Below are 10,213 nucleotides of genomic sequence, written 5' to 3' on the forward strand. Positions count from 1 at the left end.
GGAAGTTTTCTCTTTAAATTCGACCGATTACAACTGTTAAACCATGTATAATTATAATATAATAGAAATAAGTGTTCCTACTTTTTTTTAAGATACATTTTCTACGTTACAGATTATAGTTATTTAAGGTGAACGATACGAACTTCTTCTGATTGTCACTCTAATCTTGTTAATAACGTGGATACTGAAACTGCAATCCGCTAAATCTAAGAACGTTTAAGAAAAGATTGAAATCAAGATAAATAAAAAATTGCACTTCACCTGAAGGATTATTGTTCTGTTTACTGCAAAGACCACTCTTTCTTTTATTCTTTATTCTTCTTTTACAGGATAAACTTGTAAATTTTAAACTTTGGTTTCGTACCATATAAGGTTATAAACTTGTGTAATCAGTTTATAAGCCTTAACAAATTATGTTTTATAACAAAAAAACGCAATTATTTTGTCTTACCTCAATTTTTATTTCAGTGACAACAAGTATGTATACTTTGTACAGTTTGAGTGAAATTAGATGACCTATAAAAATGTTTGAGAAATTAAAATAGTTTCAGTTGAAACGGAAATTACTAGTCAAAAAAGATTACAAATAACGATATATAATATATTTTCAAATGAATCTCATCTAGTTAACTTGGAAATTGATTTACATGTAAAAAAATGCAGCTCTGCTCAATTGAATTCTCTGTCAATAAACGTCAAAACTGTCAGTTGTGAAATTTGCAAATTGTCAGTCAATTAATTTTAAAAATTTCGTTAACGTGCAACTAAATTGTTACACTCTATTTCCAAATAGAGTTTTTATTTCCAAATTGCCAAAGCTTATTTCTGAATTAAAGACTTAATAAATGGAGAATGGTAATATTCGGTGTCTAAATGCGTGTCTTTAATTCTATAAAACGTCATTTCTGATTTTACATGGGAAATTTACAGACGACTAGATGAGAATCATTTAAAAACACATTGTACAAATTTGAATTATAGTAAAAAGATACGTGCAAACGAAAAAATACGAATTTACTTTAGTATAGTGAAAATAAACACTAGAAAAATCAATGTAATACTTATATCGTAACGTGAATTTGTGATGTTGACAACATCCTTTAACTATCCTGCAAGACGCCTCTTTGCCGAGACTATTAAGATCAATAGATTCAATTGCTTTTTGCAAAAATATTAACTGTAATTTAAAATTTACTAGTTTCAGGCCAACAAAAAGCGAAGTGTGTGTCATGTTTTCATTATAAAATAAGGTAAAATCGACAAGTGAATTATTTCCAGGAATCCAAGAACTCCTTCATAAACAATGGTGAGGTGTTTTCCACTTATTGTGAAACTGTTAAGTAACAAAAAGCAAAGTCTCAACTCAGTGGTTTTCATCAGACACAAGTGTAAATAATTATGTTGACTGACATCAAATGTCATTTGAACAACTCTTGATCTGCTGGTTAAAATAATACCAAACAATTCTGTTAAATCTCCAGTTGAGCTTGTTTGATACAATGAGTCTAGACAAAAAAATTCTCGCTTTAATAATTTCTGAGTTCGTAAAAGCAAAGAATTATCCAGTTTTAATGATTGATCAATAACAAAAAGTTTTTCTTGACCTACTTATTGACTAAAAAAATACAACCTTGTTACAATTCAAAAAAATAGTTATGTACTTAACGTAATCCGTGCCTAACGCTCGTGCAGCATGAAGTGCAAATATAGAAAATTGCTTTACAAACAAAATAGGTACATTATTTTTTGTAACGTTATTGTCAAAAAAATAATAAAAAAAATTTTTTTGATAATTTTGTTCTTTTTGCTGATGGATTGGGAACAGGTCAAATCACAGCTTCAGTGTCAAGCAACTCGAATATGGATTACAATGAAGATAGTCTTGCATGAAACCTCCTGAAATTTCCAAAAATACGATCGCGTATTTGCTTCCTACAAAAGTAAAAAATTTTTGTAAAATGTTTGGGTAATGTAAGTTTTATCATAAAAATGTAAAATGCGTTTATTATGTGTTTTTATTCTCTGTGAAACTAATTAACACTAAGTAACTCAAGTTATTTGAGTAAACTTCTGGTACTGTTTAATGCATTCTAAATACTTAGTTCGTAATGAATTTACGACGTTAGCCCTGTTAATAATGTTGATACGGAATATGCAATACGCTGAATCTAAAATTACTTATTTTACAAAATTCTACATAAACTTGCATCTTTTTACCTGAAACATCAAGGACCTATTTACTATTAGCATCCCGCCTCCTGTTATTCGAAGTGGAACTTGTGCTTGCATCAACCAAAACAGGACAAACTTACGAATTTTTAAATTGCTGGTTTCGTGCCAGTTGATGTTGTAAATTTGTGTAATCAACCGTTCAGCCTTAAAAAATCTATTTTCTTAGCAAAAAATGGACTAATTTCTTGGTCTTACCTCAATTTCTATTTCACTACCCGGTATACAAATCATAATAAGCAAAGTGTTCATTATATTTGCAACCAGAACACTTTCTACAACCTGGGTAAAAGTAGACGACCTGTAAAAATTATTTAAAGCTACAGCAAGCAAAATTAGAATGCAAACTCAAATTACTTATTAAAGATGACAAATAATGGCAAGCAGATCCCAATAATGGTGAGTACGTAAGTACAAAGAAAAAAAACCGAATAAATTTTGTTAATTTTCTTAAGTACACTGAAAAAACACCTCAAAATCTCAAATTAAAATGTAACATAATTACAGTTTTACCTCAACAACAATTTGTGATGTTGGCAGCACTTTTTCAATTTTCTCCACGAAATTTCATCATCATCCCTCACAAGATCGACTGATTCGACTGCTTTTTGCAAGAGTATTAACTGTGATTTAAGGTTTCCCGTCATTATTAAATAAAGACCATCAAAAAGTGGAAAATAAGTCGTACTTTCCAAATAAAATAAAATTTCCAAAACGTAGATAACTTTCAGAGCTACTGGATTATTTCCAGGAATCCAACACTCTTGAGGTAACAAAATATCCTTCACAAACAGTGGCGAAATGCTACGCACAACTATGGATGCAATTCCACTGGTCAGAAAACACTTTATTAGAAAAACGCAAAATTTCATATTTTTTCGTAGTCTTAGTTCAGTGGTTTTCCCAAAAAGACCGTAATCCCAAAACTGGGAATGCTGCTGTATTACGTCTTCATACAAGGGACCATAATAAATTAACACCGTCTTTCGAATAGTTATCTAAAAAAATCAAATGTGAAAGTGCCTAATTACACGCCCAGATCATCTACAGAGGCGATAATACAGATGGACGTAAAAACTTCGGTTATTTCAAAAATGTTACCATGTTTGAACCAGATGTTAACATGTATCATAGCACACACAATTAACATCAAGGGGTACAGTGTATACAAAGCTATAAACTTTAAGAACGGTTTACTTGACGCCCGCAGGCCACTCAGATCATACAAAATAAGGCACATCTCTAAATAATTATTTTTACTGGCATCAAATGCCATTGTAGCTTTGAAAAACGGTTAGTGGTTAAAATAGTACCAAACAATTTCGGGTTAAGCTTAATATACAATGAGATTAACGGAGAAAACTTCTCGCATTTATAATTTCTAAGTGGCGACCCCTGACGTGTTCATATGTACCATTTAATTAGAGTAATTAAACATCAAAGACCAAGAATAGTCTAGTTTCAATAATTGATTAATTCAAAGAAGTTTTTCCTGACCTACTTTTCGAAAAGTTCCAAGTAGACTAAAGGAAAACTTTAAGCTCTGTTACAACGCAGAAGAGGGAAACATTTTGAAGGAGTTGATGGGAATTGACCACAATTTGGCCAAATATTTGGGCAATAAATTTTTATCAATAAAAAATGTTTCTTTATTCTTAAAATACCCTCAGGGTGTGAAACAAATTAACTAAAGTTATAAGAAGAAACCAAATTTTAGAAAACTTTCTTAACACGCAATTTTGAAAGGCTTTTTTTTAAACTCGAAAACTTGTTTGTTAAAAATATATTTTCTTTTTTTCCGTATTTCCTAAATTGCTTTGTATCTTAAATGAGTTTTAAACATTCTACAGTTGTCTTTGACCATCCTAATTTAAAATAAAATACTTTTTTAATTTTTTTATTAGTACGTGTATTTAGTTTAAAAACAGTAGGTACACATGATTTTTTAATTTAATAGTTAGTTCACTAAAGATTTTTTGTTTCTCACGCTTCCAGTATTTCAGCTTTTAAATTCTTAATTTCGCCCCTGTATTTCATTTTATTCGTTTCCCCAATTTTTCAGTTTTTCCTGGATTTATTATCTTATCTTATTATTATTCTTACTTTACAGTTTCATAGTTTAATACAATTTTAATCTTATTGTTTTTTAGTTTTTTTGTATTCCAGTTTTAAAGTATTTTAGCTTTTCAGTCTCGTAATGTATTGGATTTTATTAAGAATCATGGTTCAGTTTATTAGTTTTAATCTCTTCTAGTTCTATAATTTTTTCTCAGTTTTTCAGTCGCTTGGTTCTTCAGAATTTCAGTCTCAATTTTTTTTAGTTATTTGTGTTTTTAAATTCGCAGCGTTAAAGAAGTTCCTTTGTCAGTTTCAAACTCTTAATTTTTGAAAATATGCATACTCTAATTCTACGGGGTGTCTCAAAATTGGCGAATTTCGAGTTCAGAGCATTGTAGAGAATCACGTCAGTAGTTCAAATATAGAAGAAAAAAAAATTCGGTATAAAGTTCACACTTTAAATGGCGTTTTCAACAAACTTAGGCTAATAGTTTCAGTGTTTGTTGTTATTTATGGTGCAGATGATTGTGAAGAATAATAATGTAAAACAATTTATTAAAAAATTAGCTTCATTTTAGAATAAAAAAAACTAAAATTTTTGTAATTTTCAGTTTCATTAAAGAAAAATTACAAAGATTTAAGATTTATTATATCAAAATATTGCTAATTTTTCCAGAAATTAATTTCCGTTAGTATTTTCGACAATCATCTATACCATAAATAACAATAAACACTTTTTTAGCCTGCGTTTGAAAAAACGCAATTTAAAGTGCACCTTTAAATCAATTAATTTTTGTGGGGAAACCCCGAGTCTTTATTTTGTTTTCATATTTAGACTAGTGAAGTGATTATCATCTACAACGCTCTGATCTCGAAATTTACTAATTTTAAGACACTCTGTATTAAGTTATCTTTTAATTTGAAACAATTTTTGTATCAATTTTGATTTTACAATAAAAAAATAATTTACGTAGAAGAATTTAAATTGCAATACCACTTGTTAAAAAACACTTTATTAAGAAAACACAAAATTCCATATTTTTTCGTAGCCTTAATTCAGTAGATTTCCCATAGAGACCGTAATCCCAGAATTGCGAATGTTTTCCTATTAAAAACTCATACAAGAAACTGTTTTTAATCAAAATTGTTTTTCGAATCGTCATCTGAAAAACACAGATTTGAAAAAGCTTAAAGTGATGAGATGTTTTACTGATGTGAAAATACAGATCGATGTGAAAACTTCGCTAATTTCGAACATGTTGTTATGCTTGAACCAGAGATTAAAGAGTATCATAGCTAAGAGTATCAACATTACGGGATAAAGTACATAGAACGATAGAATTTTTAAAAACGGTTTACTTGACACTCGCAAACCGCTCAAATCGTACAAAACTAGACACAGTTGCAAGTAATTATTTTTACTTTCGTCAAACTTCATCTTGGTCTAACTAGAAAATGACCTCGAAGAAGAAAATCCTTGCTTTTATAATTTTCTTGTCGTTGACGACACAAAGACATCAAAGAAAAAATTAATTCGAAACCGACTATTACGTTTCTATTAAAAATTGAAAACATTTTTTAACATAAAGTGGTTGCGACTCAACGACTAAAAAAATAAATATTTCATTTGAGTGCGTTTTAATTAGAGATAATATTGTTTAAAAATTCTGTTTGTGCCACGCTCAAAATTTTTCTTTATTAAAGGAAGGACATTATTAAATGTTAATTAAATCCAAGGGCTGTTCCAAGTTTCAAAGAGGAAATTGAATCGAGAGTTCAGTCAATTTTTACGTTGTGATGGAAGGGAGTCATGTTCAAAGGTAATAAGAAACGACTTTCTTTTTAGATTTAGCAGAAGTGTGATCAGTGGCGTCTTTAAGTATTTAGGTTCATTATCGTCCTGGGCTACTTAATTTATTTCACCACTTGTTTGACACGAAATATAAGATAATAATAAACACGAAAGATTATAAAATAATGTATTAGGTAATTCAGAATTTTTTATGTTAGGTACTTAGAAAAATTGTAGCACTTTCCTCCTTTGCAATACAAATCATTTACAAGTTATCACCTACATTTTCAGATTATTCTCTTTTTAATTGTTAAAAGTGTGATATCTTTCACTAAGAAATTACAGAAACTGTACAATTTTAGACAATAAAACAAAAATCCTTATAGAAAACACCTATAACTTTTTTATACTTTTGTAGATTTTCTTTAAAATTCAGTAATATTTATATCTTTTTTCATTCAGTTTATTTTAATAAAATAAAAAACCCAGTTCTAGCCCAAGTTCTCCAAATGAGAATTGTATAAATTAAATTATAAAAACCTTAAAAAAATTTTTGTAAAATTACCAAACATGCACTAGATTTTCAATTGTCCCTTTTATTTTCTAATATATTGTAAATTTTTAATATTAATATGGATTAGAACTACAAAACATTCAAATGTAAAAACCTTTACGTGAAACATACGTTAAAATGAATGTTACTGCGTTTGGACTTCAGGGACGTAAATGAGGAAGAAATTAAGAAAGCTTAGCAATTATTGTAAGTACGTAAAAATAATAATTAAAGTCCTCGAAAAACTCTTGATTAGGATCAGATACTTATGGTAGAATAAATAGAGACAAATTATTGGAATAATGAAAAATTTATTGCGTATTTTAGATTTAAAATGCAGCATCATTTTTTTAACAATTTAATGATGCTCTCTATGTTTGCACTTCGTTCGTAGGAAAAGTTTTATTTTAGACGAATATTTTGCTTCTGATTGTAATTTATAAGAGATGACAACCAAGAACTTCTCTTAAAAGTGAAGTTAATTCATCCTCAATATTGAATCGAAGTTTACAAGTTTTACAAAATTTTCATAATGTTTCAGGTAAAACGTGGGTACCACAAGTAAGACTAAAAGACGTAGGTAATATGTCTTTTTAAAAACGTAAATGTAAACTTACAGCTCGTTAAAACTCTCTAATTAAGAACTTACGACTAAAACTAAAAATCAAATCACAAAAAGTGAGTAAAAAATGTAATGTTTTTTCATTTTGTGTGCGAATGTGAATTATCTCAAAAGCCTAATTACTATTTTTTACAGAACAAAGATATTTTTGCCGTTTATTTATTTATTTTGACGCAGTTAGCGCCCAATGCCCATAAGTAGTATAAATATGCCATTCATAAGATTAAAATTGCTCCTAACAAATTTATCCACACAATTCCAAGACCGCAATTGCATTTTTTGAAGTCAAAAAAGACTAAAAAATAACTCAAGCATGAAAAATTTAATTTAAACAATAAATTCAATAATAAAATTTACATGTAGGTGCAATTCACATGTTAAATTATCTTGTAGAACCATTTTAAATTACACGAGTACATTTAAAAACTCTTTTGTAGAAGATGTCGTGTAAACACATATTACCTTTGTGGATATTTGTCAAAGTTCGTTATGTAAATATTTTATAATTTTTTTATTGGTATACAAGCTGTTTTTTTAAAAACGAGCCACTTTGGATTTTTCGGAAAATAAACAAAAATTTTAAAAATCCCCAGGCAGCTCAATTTTTTTTGCATTCACATTTTAGGCTTCTTTTTCTTGTAGAGTGAATTTTTTAAATGAGCCACCATAGATATCTCAGAAAATAAACAAAAGAATAGAGAATCCCAAAGCAGATCAATTTTTATTTAGTGTACTTTTGAAAGTAGTAGCAGCAACTCCTTTTCTAAAACTAACAACCCTTTCAAAATTTTAAATACCATCACCCCCTTTGTGATACCCCAGATGAAAGGTGTTTTGATCTGAAATTCAACTGTGTGTTTTTCAAGTATTGATAATTTTCGATAATCCATTATGTGCCGTTTCGTTAAAATGACTGTACTATAGTTTCTGAGTTCTGTCATCTCTGCCAAATCTTTTAGGTTTTTTTCTTATTTTTTAACATTATTTTTCGGCAATGTTGCTTCAACTGTAGGGTTTGTCTTGATTTGTGTTTGATATTCTCGTGCTTTCTTGAGTTGGATGTGTTGGCATTTTTATGCTTAAAATACTCAAAACAAAGAGAATAATGCCATTTAAAATTTTGAAGAGGTTGTTTGTATTATAAAGAAGTTTGGTGCAAAAGTTAAAAAAAAAACACTAAATGGTGACCCTTTAAATAAAAATCGACGTGCCACAAATTTTTTTAATTTCTATTTATTTTCTGTGATATTCAATGTAGCTCGGATTTAAAAAATCACCCTGGAAGCAACTTCTAGTGATAGTAAAAAATAGATATTGGTACCTGTCCTATTTCAAAATTGGGTTTAAAAAATGGATTAAAAAATTTTAAAGAATTTTTTATATTCAAAGAAAATGAGTGTTTAAATGTTAATTAAGTGTAGAATTGTGGGATTTAGAGTAGTTTGGACTTAATTACTTATAGCTGTTAAACATGCAAAATTAGTAGGAAAAAATGAAAACCACATCTGTTTTACTTTTTATTGGTCAAAATAATTTACTTGATCTCTGTTACATTTCTGATCCAATCGATGTAAGCGTAAGTCCTCGTAAATCCAGAAGGATCCGTGCTTTCACATCCGTTTCCGCTGTAGAAGCTGGCAATTCCGTGATGTTGCAAATCCTTTCCTCCAATCAATCGAACGACCAAAGGACTACCAGTATCTCCCTAACCAAAAAATATTACCACCAAAACGAAAAACGTTACTTTTCACTTACAAGACATGTGCCCTCGTTATAATTTCCATCAACACAAACCATTTCGTCGGTGATTTGATTTCCGAAAATCATTTTACATTCCTGGTTTGAAATCACAGCAAGATTTACAAATTGAAGTTCTGGGGCCAATTCAGAATCCTCTAAAATTGCAAATTATGTTTTTTTTTCTTCACATTGTGATAAAAATTGTACCATCACTGGTCTGTCCCCAACCAAGGGCTGTAGGGTTTGCAGAATTGGACAGTTTACCGCTTGGTAGAGCGATGGGTTGGATGTAGTCAGTGAGTTCGACCGGCAAACGAAGTTTAACAAGCCCGATATCGTTTTTGGAAGTGGTTTCATCGAATTCAGGATGTGGCACCACGTGGGATGTGGCTAAAGTCACCCGGTTGGGATCACTTCCGGTCAGTTTGATTGACCCCAAACGGATAGTGAGGGTGATAGCGCTGAAATTATTTTGTTTAGAAATTAAAAAAAAAAAGATATAAGACCGTACTTGTAGACACAATGAGCCGAAGTCAGAATCCACTCATTGCTGATCAAGGCGCCTCCACAGAAAAATGTGCTAGTGCCTGTCTGGACGGTGATAGCCGCCATGAAGGGGAATTGACCGGCATTTGCGGTTTTTCCACCAATAATACCCACTCCTATAAAAATTTCTCTTGCAAATAACTATTGGTAAGTTTGATAATATTTTACCTGTGCTTGGTTTCATCAAAGCAGGAGTTTGCTAAAATTAAAATTGGTGATTATTTGCAAGTTTTATTCGAATTTGTACCTTAGCCCAAATGGAGGCAACGCATAAAAGCAGGACAGCCAAAAATTTCATCTTGCTTGCAGTCCTATCAACCCTTTCTAACCAGCTTCTAACTAGGGCAAGGTAGGCACGTAGTCACTGTTTTATAGGAGATCACAGATTCAAATTCATTTATCTTATCGTCCAGTAGAAAGGATTGTTATCTACTTAATTCGTAATAGAATTTGTTACAATTTTTAAGTACTTACTTCCTGCAAAATATTGAGATTTTTGGACACTTGCTACTTGACTTTTATAAATTAAAATATACAATCGAGTTGTATAAAAGCAAATAGATAAAGTCAATTGGTGGAAGTAGGTAGGTAAGACAAGCACAACTTGAAATTAATATTTTAAGATTATGTACCTATACGTACAAGTAAGTTTACTGATAAACTTAGAATTACT

At 30.1% G+C, this 10,213-nt stretch overlaps 2 protein-coding genes across 2 annotated transcripts; both read right to left on the reverse strand.

Annotated features, from left to right (window-relative positions):
* Nucleotides 1-1,948: 1,948 nt before the first annotated feature.
* Nucleotides 1,949-3,561, reverse strand: LOC107397890 (uncharacterized). The gene is made up of 6 exons (XM_015979745.2): nucleotides 3,278-3,561; nucleotides 2,743-3,227; nucleotides 2,587-2,688; nucleotides 2,428-2,530; nucleotides 2,218-2,376; nucleotides 1,949-2,168 (listed from the first exon to the last, which is right to left on the reverse strand). The coding sequence occupies exons 1-6, from the start codon at nucleotides 3,503-3,505 to the stop codon at nucleotides 2,115-2,117; spliced, it is 1,131 nt and encodes a 376-aa protein (XP_015835231.1). The 5' UTR covers nucleotides 3,506-3,561; the 3' UTR covers nucleotides 1,949-2,114.
* Nucleotides 3,562-8,758: 5,197 nt separating this feature from the next.
* On the reverse strand, nucleotides 8,759-9,938 carry LOC656549 (serine protease H110). Its single transcript, XM_963074.5, has 6 exons — nucleotides 9,788-9,938; nucleotides 9,709-9,739; nucleotides 9,506-9,656; nucleotides 9,202-9,455; nucleotides 9,010-9,149; nucleotides 8,759-8,959 (listed from the first exon to the last, which is right to left on the reverse strand). Exons 1-6 carry the CDS (start codon nucleotides 9,836-9,838, stop codon nucleotides 8,789-8,791), a joined length of 798 nt encoding a protein of 265 aa, XP_968167.1. The 5' UTR covers nucleotides 9,839-9,938; the 3' UTR covers nucleotides 8,759-8,788.
* Nucleotides 9,939-10,213: the final 275 nt, after the last annotated feature.

The sequence above is a fragment of the Tribolium castaneum genome, chromosome 5, assembly GCF_031307605.1.
Source record: "Tribolium castaneum strain GA2 chromosome 5, icTriCast1.1, whole genome shotgun sequence".
Taxonomy (NCBI): domain Eukaryota; kingdom Metazoa; phylum Arthropoda; class Insecta; order Coleoptera; family Tenebrionidae; genus Tribolium; species Tribolium castaneum.

Excerpts from the sequence above, each read along its gene's own strand:
- LOC107397890 (XM_015979745.2), bottom strand. The coding sequence starts at position 3,505 with ATGGCATTTGATGCCAGTAAAAATAATTATTTAGAGATGTGCCTTATT. Across the intron at positions 3,228-3,277 it reads CCATCTGTATTATCGCCTCT|ATAACTATTCGAAAGACGGT; the intron begins GTAGATGATCTG and ends TGATTTTTTTAG. Across the intron at positions 2,169-2,217 it reads ATAGGTCCTTGATGTTTCAG|ATTCAGCGTATTGCATATTC; the intron begins GTAAAAAGATGC and ends AAGTAATTTTAG.
- LOC656549 (XM_963074.5), bottom strand. The coding sequence starts at position 9,838 with ATGAAATTTTTGGCTGTCCTGCTTTTATGCGTTGCCTCCATTTGGGCT. Across the intron at positions 9,740-9,787 it reads TTGCCTCCATTTGGGCTAAG|CAAACTCCTGCTTTGATGAA; the intron begins GTACAAATTCGA and ends TTTTAATTTTAG. Across the intron at positions 9,657-9,708 it reads TTTGATGAAACCAAGCACAG|GAGTGGGTATTATTGGTGGA; the intron begins GTAAAATATTAT and ends AAATTTTTATAG.